This window comes from Penaeus vannamei, chromosome 19, assembly GCF_042767895.1.
Source record: "Penaeus vannamei isolate JL-2024 chromosome 19, ASM4276789v1, whole genome shotgun sequence".
NCBI classification, from domain to species: Eukaryota; Metazoa; Arthropoda; class Malacostraca; order Decapoda; family Penaeidae; genus Penaeus; species Penaeus vannamei.
The window spans coordinates 23,688,712-23,701,211 of record NC_091567.1 but is presented as its reverse complement, the minus strand read 5'-3'; the positions used below and the strand labels follow the sequence as shown (position 1 = coordinate 23,701,211).

The following is a 12,500-nucleotide window of genomic DNA, read 5'->3' as shown; positions in this document are numbered from 1 at the left end:
ATAGAGAAAAAACAATGTGGATACTAACCATGCACAGGGTTGTAGAACACATGTCTTGCATTCTTGTGCGAATTACTCCCCCCTACATCCCACAGCTCAACAAAATAAGGTCTCTGACTTGGGGTTCCTTCACGGTACTCATGGACACGGACTTCAACACTACATCCAATTGTCCATGATGAATTACTTAATGCCTGCCCATGACAGATGAGATGGACCAGTGATGATTTCCCAACACCTGTATGTAAAGATAAATAAATTAGATTTACATGTATACACATTGAACCTGTCACTTACAATAAACTAGAGACTAGTATAAAATCTCTTCTAATGGAATTAGTTCAACATGCAAAATATCTTTAGTCAATTAATTTAATTTACCATTATACACGTTACTTTCAACATGAAGGAAATGGAAATAAATGTAAGGAAAGAATACAAATTAAATTGGAATGGTTAATGGTTAATGGTTAAGATAAATGTGCTAGACATCTAAGGTCATATAGCACTATAGGAAAGTATAGTAAAGAGGGATGTCAGGTGACAGTTGTAATGTGTCAACTATCTAGAATATTGTTGAGAGGTTGAGGATGAGGGAAAAGATTATGGTGGTTTAGGTAAGGGAGTTAGATCAAGTGAAGGATATTTATGTGTCTGAGGAAGGAGAACAGGTTGTCGAGGCAGAAACTGTGAGATTCTGTAAGGATGTCTGATATGTTGGGAGGTCGGTGAAGGGAGGATAGGTGTGGAAAAGCAGAGGTACGTGCTGTATTAAAACGTGGACAGGACAAGAGAATGTGTGGGACTGAAATAGGGATGTTACATAGAGGACATAGGGGCGGGTCTGAGCGTGACATCAGATAGGCATGTGTTAGGCGAGTGTGGCCAATACGTAATCGTGCGAGGGCAGTCTCCCAACGTCTGTTTTTGTGAAATGGAGCTGACCAAGAGGAGATTGATGGTTTTACGGTATGTAATTTATTGTTGTGGAGTCTTGACCAAAAAGATTGCCATCGGGTATACAAGAAAGTCTTAAAGTGGGGGTAGTAATCTGTAGCTGGAATATGTGAGAAGCGTTGTTGAGGTGATGAGGACATTGCGGCATATCATGCAAGAGTATCTGCCTGTTCATTGCCAGGGATTCCAACATGGCTGGGTACCCAGCAAAATCTGACAGATTTGTGACGTGTGGATAGATAGAACAACCAGTTCTGGATCTTACAGACAAGGGGATTGGTCGAGTGCATTGACTTTATGAGGGTTAAAGAATTACGGGAGTCGGTAAAAATAGTAAAAGAGGAAGAGGTGGATGAATATATGCGTCTTAAGGCAAAAAGGAGTGCATATAGTTCTGTAGTAAGGACACTAGATTCAGGAGGGAGGGTGTATTTGAAAGTGCAATTTGGGAATGTTACTGCGAATCCAGCTCCTGAGATGGATTTGGAACCGTCAGTGTAAACATGAATGCTGGAGGAATGAATGGAGACATGGGCAAGGAAATGAGCGAGAAGGATAGAGGGGGGAATATCTGATTTTGGTGGGTCAGGGAAAACTGAGGAGCAAATACAGGGGTTAGGTATAAGCCATGGAGGAATGGAATGGACAGACAGTGGGAGAGGTCGGAGATGAGGGAAGGGGGAATGGGAGAGGAGGGTATCCATGCGTACGGGGAGAGGAGTTGGTAAACGTGGAGAAGAGGTAAAGGTATGAAGTAAGGATTGTGGAATAGTTAGTTTGGTAAGGGAAAATTGGTGAAATCGAGCATAGCATCGGAGAGAGAGAAGGGCTCGACGTCGAGAGAGGGACGGCATGCCTGATTCAGTATATAGGCTCTCAACTGGAGAGGAGCGGAAGGCGCCTACGGCTAAGCGGAGACCGCTGTGGTGGACTGTATCAAGGTGAGCAAGAAGAGAGGTTGAGGCAGAGGAGTAGATATGGCATCCATAATCTAGAGTGGAGAGAATCAAAGTAACATGAAGATGGAGGAGAGTTTTGCGATCTGAGCCCCAGGAGATATGTGAAAGCGTTTGTAAGATTCGGAGGCGACGTTGAGCTTTTTCTTTGATATACAAGATATGGTCTCGCCAGGACAATTTGGAATCAAATATAACGCCTAGGAATTTGCCAGAAGACCGGTATTGGAGTGGAGCATTATATAAGAAGAGTGGGGGTTTGGGGACCGTACGTAAGCGAGAGAAAAGGATGGGGAAAGATTTAGAGGTAGAGAAGCGAAAGCCATGGTTGGTGGCCCAAGAAGTTACTGATGTTATTGCAGACTGAAGGAATTGACAGAGATCTGGTATGGATGTGCCAGATGCATAGATGGTTAAGTCATCAACATATAGTGATGCTCTGGCTCCTGGTGGTAGGACTGAGACTATGTCATTTACAGCAAGAAGGAATAAAGTGGTACTAAGCACACTTCCTTGTGGGACTCCTTCGAATTGAGGAAAGGATGATGAAGTGGAAGAGGCAATCTTGACCTGGAAAGTACGTTTAGAAAGGAAGGATTTAATGAAAACACCCATGTTTCCACGTAAACCTAGGGAGGACAATTGTTGGAGGATATGGTATCACCATGTGGTGTCATATGCTTTTTCTAGATCAAAGAAAATGGCTAATACGGATTCATGGCGTGCAAATGCCGATGTAATGTATGTCTCAAAATGGGCAAGTGGGTCTGCTGTACTTCGGGCACGTCGGAAACCAAACTGGGAAGGGGAAAGGAGATTATGAGATTCTAGGTACCACATTAAACGGAAGTTAACCATTCGTTCTAGTAGTTTACACAAGCAGCTAGTTAGAGCTATGGGGCGGTAATCTTGGGGTAGGGTACCTGATTTATTGGGTTTTAAGAAAGGTAGGATGAGAGCATCTCGCCAATGAGAAGGAAAATTTCCTGTCGTCCATATGTGGTTGAAAATAGTTAAAAGGAAGGATAGAGAGGAAGATGGGAGGTGTCGGAGCATACGATAGTGAATGCCATCAGGGCTTTCATGAGTGTTGCGGCACGACTGTAATGCAGCGTTGAGTTCAGAAGAAGAAAAAGGGGCATTATAGGACTCATCAGAGGATAGGGTGAAGGTAATAGGGGTGCGCTCCTTGATGGTTTTAATGGAAGAAAAGTGTGGGGAAAGGTGAGAGCCACTACTGACCTGGCTGAAATAGTTGCCCAGTTCATTAGCTACTTCTACAGGCTCAGAGATGAGAATATCTCGAATATGGAGGACGGGTGCAGGATGGGGGGGATGTTTGCCTGATAGTTTATGGATCCGTCGCCAAACAGCTGAAATAGATGTAGAAGATGTAATTGAGGAAACATAATTTTGCCAGCTATTTGTTTTGCTGTTTTTAATTGTACGGCGAAGATGGGCAGATGCTCTTTTAAAGGAAATAAGGGCTGATAGCTGGTGAGGGGTGCCTCGTTTGTAGCGATAGCTGTTCCAGGCTGCTCGTTTTAAGCGGAGCGCTTTGGAGCAATCAGAATTCCACCATGGAACACATTTAGAAGTATAGGGTCTTGAAGTTCGAGGAATGGCTGTATAGGCAGCTCTTAGGATCGTTGTTGTAAAACAATGTAGCATATCTGAAATGGACAGTAAGGGGGGTGGAGGGATAGGTATAGTAGAGAGTGAAGTGAAAGTATGCCAGTCAGCTCTATCGAAGCACCAGCGTGGAGGATTAGGAAGTGGTACATATGAAGTAGGAGAAAGGAGTATTGGGAAGTGGTCACTATAGGGGAAGTGGTCTAGAACTGACCAATGGAAATCTAGATGTAAAGTAGGAGAGCATAGAGAGAGGTCAAGGCATGAAAAGGATTGTGTGCGCATGTCAAAGTGTGTGGGGCGATCTGAATTAAGAATAATTAGGTTATTTGTGAAGAGGAAGCGTTCTAGAGATCGGCCTCGGGAGTTGGTGGTAGAGTCACCCCACAGAGTGTGGCGGCAGTTGAAATCACCAACTATGAGGAAAGGTGGTTGGAGTTGGGAAATTAGAGTGTCAAAGGCAGTAAAGTCAATGGGATGGGATGGGGAGAAGTAGACTGAAATCACTGTGATCCAGCAGCGAAGAAAGATGCGAATAGCTGTGCACGGGACCGAAGTTTGTATGGGAGGTATGACATAAGGTGTTTTATGATGGATAAGTATAGACGAGACATAAAGGGAGTGTGGGGAAGAGATAAAATGGTAGTTAGGAATTGGAATAGGAGGGTGTGTGAGGAAAGTCTCTTGGAGGCAGATAATAGATGGATTATAAGAAGCAAGGATATGACGTAGGTCTGATCTATGAGAGCGGAAACCGCGAATATTCCAATGTAGGAGAGCTATACCCTAGTTGATTTATGAATGATAACACATTTACGTGTTGGGGAATTTGAAGGGGAAGGAGCTAGGGGGTGTAAAGGAGGGATATTAGGGGGTAGGGAGTCTGGAGAAGGGCATTGTTGTGCCATGAGTGATTCTCGTGTGTATCCTGGAGGGAGTGCAAAGGATAGAGGGGATGGAGGGAGGGAGAATGTGCCTATAGTTGGGGTTGAAGGGGGTGGGTTGTGTTGGGAGGGAGTAGATGTGTCGGGAGTGTTAGTGTTAGGAGGATGAATATCAGAAGGATGGATAGTTGGAGTTGAAGGGGATGTGTTGTCTTGGGAGGGATTAGGAGGAAAGGGTGTAGGGGTGTTGTGAGTAAGAGGGGGATGCATATCAGGAGGATGGGTATTGGGAGGATGGATATCAGTGGTGGTTGGGATTGAGGGGGTTAGGTTGTGTTGGGAGGGAGTAGGAGGAAGGGGTGTAGGGGGAATATTAGTAGGAGGTTTATGAATATCGGCAACCACTTCAAGTGTGAAAGGAGCATGAGTTATGGGATTTTGTGTCTCAAGCATATAGCTTTGAATGTCATCCATTGTTTCTGCAGTGGAGTTTGTTGGAGAGTTTTGTGAGAAGGTAATTGTTTCTGCAATGGAATTGGTTGGAGAGTTTTGTGGAATAAAGGTTTTCTTATGAGGGGGGGAAGAGGAGACTGGTGTCTCAGGAACAAAGGTATAGGTAGGTGGAGGTGATTGTGCTGTAGGGGAAGAAGGGTTAGAACGTTTAGTCTGTCTACTGCGGGTAGTGCGGGGAGGGAGAGGGGTTGGTGTTGGGGCTGTAGTTGAGATAGGAGCTGTGGTTGAGATTGGGGTGTCTGGGTTTAGAGTGGCAAAGGAATTGGTCTGAGGGATGTAGAATGTAGAAGTGGAAATGGGGACATTTTTGGGTGGAGGGGGAAGGGCTGAGCGAACAATGTTGCTAGAATATGGAGTATGAGAGAAACCTTGTCGACGTGCTTCCTGTCTGGCTTCACGTAAAGTGAGACCATTTTTGTATCTGAGAGTTGCTACCTCAGATTCAAATTTGTAAGTGGGACAGCCTCTATAAAATACATTATGGGGGCCGCCGCAGTTAGCACATGTTCGTGTTTGTGCTGAGCAGTTTGATCGATTATGACCAGGTTGGGCACATATGGGGCATCGGTCTGTGGAACGGCAATGTTTGGCAGGATGTCCAAAGCGCCAACAGTTTTGACATTGACGTGGAGGGGGTTGGTATGGTCGAACAGGGAGGGATTGTCCACCAATGTAGATACGTAAGGGAAGGTCATGTGTACAGAAGGTAATTTTGGCAATATTGGTTGGATTCTTTCGTTGACCTTTAGGAGGAATGGTGTAGCAATGTACTGATTTCACATCTTGGTCTTTGAGGCATCCTAATAAGTCTTCTCCACAGTCTGACCAATCTTTGGTATCGACTGGGCAGTTTGCTGGGGAGAGAGAGACAGTTCCGGTACAGGTATTAAGGGTTGGATGAGGTTCTGCAGGAATGGGGTTGCCAGAATGATCAGTTAAATTTGACAGTGCTATAGATTCAGTTTCTGATCTGACTGTTACCAGACGGGAGCGATAGCGTCTGGTATAGAAAGGGACTCTACCTACTTGTTTTTGGAGGCATTGTTGAAAGAGAAGAGTGTTGCCTGAGTAAGGAGCTGTAGCAGGGATCACAAAAAATCGGTCCCATTTAGCTGGGCTAAACAGAGTATTTAAGATATCTGTAGGGATGGTGGTGGTGGATAGTCGGGGACGTGTGGAAGAGGGAGTATTACGGAATGATGGAGAATAAGGTTGCAAGGTAGTAATACGGGAGGATTGGTTGTTTGATGAAGGTTGCAGGGGTGGAGTTGAATTTGAGGAAGTTGGGTGGGTAGGAATGTCTTCTGGAGATTGATTCTCTGCTTGGGTGGGTAATGCACTAGTAGGCATTGAGGAGTGGGCAGTAGTTTCAGTGTTCGGAGCCGTGGTCAAAGGAGAGCCTGGGTTGGGGCTATTTGATAAAGGGGCTAGCCTCATAGCCTCTAATAAAGGGATTACATTCTCATTACTGGTCATGGGGAACCTGGATTATGTAAATAGGCCTATTCGGTCCACCTCCTTTCGCTACTGAAGGTAAGGGCTAGATTAGTCAGGAGTACCGTGCCCATAGTTCCCGCAGGCCGTTCAGGACTGGCACTAGGTCAGCCTTTCATCCTCTCAGCACGGCTCTCACACCTTAGGAAGTAGATAGCAGAAGGGGATGGAGAAGAGACGGAAACAAAAGCTGGAGAAAAAAAAAAGACCATGCAAAATTAGTTGAGTCGAGGGCTGAGGCCCTAGGCAGGGGAGATCCCTGTATTGGGTCTCAGTCTTCGTCTCCTAAGCCCCCCCACGACAACAACGGGCAAGGGATTGGGGGGGCAATTAAATTGGATATGATTCTTCACTATAAAGGATCCAGGCTGATACTTTTGTATTGCTATCTCAAACAAGAATATCTAGAGCAGATGACAGCAGTTCTCAACTGTAACAACCGTCATCTGCTTGAGAGGTCATTTTGTGATATACATAACTATTAGCATGAATCCTATACAGTGAAGAAATGATAATATATCCTTCACCTAAACTATGGCATGGACCGACCAACCAACTCAAAGAGAAAAAAAAAAAAAAAAAAAATTAACAAATAAAAATAAATCAAGGTTTGTATTACTTGGGTGATTAATACATAGCTAGCTCTATATATGTCACAAGGAAGGCATTTCTAATGAATATATTAGTAAGCTTTCAGTTACCCAGTTCTACTCTTCTAAAACCTTAGATCATACCTTGCAACCTTTTAATGTGTAAACTCTAGGTACACTTATATCCCATGATCAGAATCATTCAATGAAGATTCAAAGGTGATGACAAAGCCTAAATTCTCTATCTTGGTAAAGCTTACTCTTTGGTAACATTATTAATTCAACTGTTAAACAAACTTGAAAATTTGGTTATCGTGTAGGATGCCTTGATGAAATAAGCAAGAGCACTCCACCTCGCTAAGCTAGTTCCTCTCTTAGACAACTTTCTACAACATTATTTCTCTCTCTTTCTTTGTTTCATTCTCTCTCTCTTCCTGCCTTCATTTACTCTCATTCACTTGTTCACTCTAAATTCCATTTAATCAATCACTCATTCTCTTTCTCTTAAAATATTTCCCCTCCTTCTTATACTTTCACTCTCTAATTCTCCCTTTCTATCTTTCTCATTCTTTTCTTTTCTTTCTTTCTCTCCTATTCACTTAATTCTTTCTATCCTCATTTTTCTTCTCTCATTAATTTTCATATGCTCTCTCTTCCCTTTTGTTTGTTCACTTTCTCTCTCCCTTTTATTGAGTCACTTTCTCTATCTATCTTTCAGTGTGCTGTGTAGTGCAGCGGCGAACATGCTGGTCTTGAAATCTTGCTGATCAGCATTCAGTCCTGCACACTACTAGTGAATGGTAACCCCGGCCATTCCTTGCACAGAGGGGGAGATTTAGAAGGCAAAATAAAGCTGACAGTATGTCACAGCAAAGAATATCCATTGTAACAAATGGAATTTAAAATAAATATCTTAAATCTTTTAAAAAATATTCTTTATTCCTCAGATGCTTTATCTTCATTTAAATTTTCTCTTTTTCGCTTTTTGTTTATCTGGAGCACACCATTGGCATCATTTACTTCCTGTCCATTACTAGATCATCTGAAATACCTGGCTCAAACTCTACATTGATATCATCAACCAAAATACAGTCTGTTAAAAATATTAATAATATGAAATATCAGTTCACTCAGCATAAGTCAAGTAGGAAAATATGGCAACAGGTGGGGATTTGGGGGAAACTTGGGTAGGGGTTTGTGTCAAACAAAATTGTCAAGTGTTCCCAGAAATCAACTAATAGGGATTTAGCCTCAGAGGGAATTTAGCCTCAGAGTCACTTCACAAATAATTACCAATAGTCTACTTTGTTTTATTTCCTAAACCAGTCATTTGCAATGGAAAACAAGAACAGTTTCATGTGTGTTACACAGTAAATTATTGAAAAAAAAAAATTAATAATTGCAAGGTTGGAGGGCTGTGTGATACAAAATAAAATACTAATTCTCCATTACCCTTAGCTCTATAGCAACTTATATTACTTGGTATTTGTTACTCAGAGTGACACGCCATCCAGAGACAAAGTCCCAAAGTCAGGGTATAATGCGAACCCAAAAATCCAAATCTAACCTTTCCTGCCTTCTATTCATTCCCCCCCCTTTATTAGCATTTCCTGCCAACTTATACAAAATACAATATTAACCCCCACAATCCAGATGATGCTACAGTCCCGTCATGGAAAAATCTGGATTGAGGGCCAGGTGACGTGAGCTTGCCATTGTGAGCGAAGGCCAGGGTTATGAAAAGATTTGCCACAAGTGCATAAACCTCTTGGAGAGTGATTTCACTTATTTGGCACTTAAAGAGGGTTTTAGCATTATTCTCATCCATAAACGAATGTGGAAAGTAACGTGCATAAGCCATGACTGGATGAGCGCTGGCTACAGGGAGGACACCATTTCCATGCTGTGCACCGTATTCCTGGCCACTGTGATCAGCGGTGCAGGTTGTATTATGGAAAACTGAATTTTTTTTTTAAATAAGATATTTGACATAAATGATCAAATGTTGTATACCTTTTTTTCTTTTGCACTGAGTTATTACTACATACAGATATGATATGGAGTCTGTACAATGAAAATAAGCTATTGCCATCTGGATAGGCTAAAGCAGATCAAAAGACAAATATGGACATTGGAAAATGGCAGAGCTAAAAAAGTTTACACAATAGAACTTTGCAAAGGGGAGGCACAGTCTTGTCACTGCTCATGGGTGTTCGCGTGAGCCTGGCCTACTCACTGCACCCCCAGCCAACACGCCACATGCCCTGGACGTTGGCTATATATGAATTTTCAGTATCATGACACAACCGAATCCAATGGGTTAAGAACTCTGGCTAAGTGAGGATGTTGTGGATTTAGCAGTGACATGAAGCATATACTTTGGTCATTTAGCGGTAAATATGAGGTCACTCCGGGTATACCTGTGTTGTATATGGCTCTTTTTCTTATGCTCTATAAGACAGTGGAGTCAACTTTTCTCAATCTTTGTGCATGACTCTCGGTAATATTAGACAATTGCTGTAAATGGTAATTCTTTAAAATAGATACATTTAATAACCTGATACAGACTTAAACATACTCCATAGACTATGAATTCCACAGGCAGCAATACCAGTAATAAGTAACTTACATAAATTTGGATGCCCATAGGGTAAGAACAACAAAATCTGAAAAACATATTAGGGTAATTTTCTATATTACATCCGCCGCTCCGATATCAACGATTTTGGTCTCGTTGGATTCCTCTCACTCTATACAATGCAAACACGTGGGTTTTATTGCGCGGAAACACCCTATTAGCAACAAACTTGGCCCTGATAGCAGAGGAGGACATGAAAGGTTCCAGGGAAAATGTGGGGTTAAATAACACTAATAATATAACCCACAGTGAAAATAACCATGGTTATTCACATGACTGGACAGCCCCTGTGACCCCCAATGGGAGGGGCTGCTGCCCCTCAACCCCAGCCAAGGAAACAAAACCTCCATCACGTATTCCCTGCAGGCTAGAGCATTACACAATTATCGTTGATGTTGGAGTGGCAGACATATTACAATTACCCCGTAACATTCCCACTGAATCAGCATACTAACATGGTCAGCATTGTATATAGACGATTGTAATATAATCAGGATGATCAGGGTACACCATGAACAGAAGAGCGTCCTCGTCGGCAGGTTTTGCACCTCTCTCAGTGTTACACCGACGGCCTCAAGGTCGAGTTTCCTGTCCTTTGGAACCACAATTTTCGAATTTCTAACCGAAATATCCGCCGCATTCAGTACTTCGCCATAGCTGCCACGATGACAGAGTGTACAGGGTGCTCCTACTTCAAGACCGATTTCCTGTGTGAGATAGCAACCAGCCAGGAACAAATGTTGGAAATGTGCTTCCGCCACAACCTCTTCTGTCTGGAGAGAGCCTGCAGCAGGTGCGGGCAGTCAGCACGCCTGGACGTGAAGAAAAAAAAGTTCAGGAGCACCCTCCCTACAATCAGCGGCATCTATTCATCAGGTTAGTACCTTGAAAATCCTAGGTTATGGTAGGTTATTGGCTCCACATCTACTTCGTGTGCACTCTATCCTGCAATGAATACGTGGGGGATATTTTGTTTCCTTGCCCCCCCCTCCCCCATGGGGGTTGCACCCTGCAGTGGTAAGTCATATGGGTAATTTTCTATATTACCTCCAACACTCCAATATTGGCGATATTGGTATCGTTGGATTCCTCTTACTCTATACAATGCAAATATGTTGGTTTTATTTCACGGAAACTTGGCCCCGATGGCAGGGGCGGCAATTTCGGAGCGGTGGACGTAATATAGAAAATTACCCTAATAATATAACCCACAGTGAAAATACTATGGTTATTCACTTGACTTTCTACTGCAGGGGGCCCTGCAACCTTTCATGCCCTCCCCTGCTATCGGGGCCAAGTTTGTCACTAACTGGGGGTTTCCGCGCAATAAAAACTATATATTTGCAATGTGGACAATGAGAGGAATCCAACGATATCAAAATTATCCATATCGGAGCGGCGGAGGTAATGTAGAAAATTTCCGTAATGTGAATAACCATGGTTATTTTCACTGTGGGTTATATTATTAGGGTAATTTTCTATATTACGTCCGCATGCCCGATATCGACGATTTTGGTATCGTTGGATTCCTCTCACTCTATACAATGCGCGCTAACCCCCCGTTAGCGACAAACTTGGTCCCGATTGCGGGGGCGACGATGTCGGAGCGCCAGACGTAATATAGAAAATTACCCTAATAATTTAACCTCACAGTGAAAATAACCATAGTTATTCACATGACTTTCCATTGCAGGGGGCTGCCGCCCCCCAACCCCCGCCGAGGAAACAAAACCTCCACCACGTATTCACGGCAGGATAGAGCGCACATGAACTAGATGCGGAGCCGATAACCTACAATAACCTAGGATTTTTAAGGTACTAACCTGATTTATTAATGCCGCTAATTACTAGGGAGGGTGCTCCTTTGCCGCAAAATGTGAAGGAGGCAGGGTGCGTCCGGCAGGAGGTCCTAGGCCGGAGGATACAGCGACGCTGCAGCACACAGGAAGTGATGCAACCTCACATTCAGGTGCTGGCTGCCCGCACCTGCCGCAATCTTTCTCACGACGAAGGAGGCCGTGGCGGAAGCACATATCTAGCATTTTTTCTTGGCTAATGGCAATCTCGCGCAGAAAATCCATCTCGGAGTACGAGCACCCTCCACACTCGGCCATCGCGGCGACTATGACTGACTTCTGAACGCGACGGTTGTTTCGGTTAGGAATACGAATGTCGTTATTCCAGAGGAAGGGAAACTCGACTTTGAGGCCATCGGTGTAACATCGATAAAGGCGCAAAACCCCGCCGACGAGGGCGGGCCACCGTGTTTATCCTGATTATACTACAATCGTCTCTATATACAATGCTGATTATAATAAGGTTAATATGCTGATTCAGTGAGAATCTTACGAGGTAATACGCCCCCTGCTCCGACATCGACGATGATTGTGTAACGCTCTAGCCTGCCGTGAATACGTGGTGGAGGTTTTGTTTCCTCGCGGGGGTTGGGGGGCGGCAGCCCCCCCAGGGGGGGGTCGCAGGGGGCGCAGCCCCCTGCAATGGAAAGTTATGTGAATAACCATGGTTATTTTCACTGTGCGTTATATTATTAGTGCTATTTAACCCGCATTTTCCCTGGAACCTTTCATGCCCTCCCCTGCTATCGGGACCAAGTTTGTCGCTAACGGGGGTTAGCGCACAATAATAACTATATATTTGCAATGTGGAGAGTGAGAGGAATCCAACGATACCAAAATCGTCGATATCGGTCATGTGGACGTAATATAGAAAATTACCCTAACGGGGTGTTTCCGTGCAATAAAATCTACACATTTGCATTGTATAGTGAGAGGAATCCAACGATACCAAAATTGTCAATATCAGAGTGGCGGGTGTA

The 12,500-nt window shown here is 43.7% G+C and overlaps 1 protein-coding gene across 2 annotated transcripts in view; it reads right to left on the bottom strand.

Annotated features, from left to right (window-relative positions):
- Positions 1 to 12,500, bottom strand: part of LOC113808435 (rab-like protein 3) — a 20,942-nt gene that overhangs the window by 8,122 nt on the left and 320 nt on the right. For both annotated transcript variants that reach the window (XM_027359849.2, XM_027359857.2), the window contains exon 2: positions 29 to 238. In XM_027359849.2, coding sequence (XP_027215650.2) covers positions 29 to 238 — 210 coding nt within the window. The remainder of the gene's footprint in view (positions 1 to 28; positions 239 to 12,500) is intronic.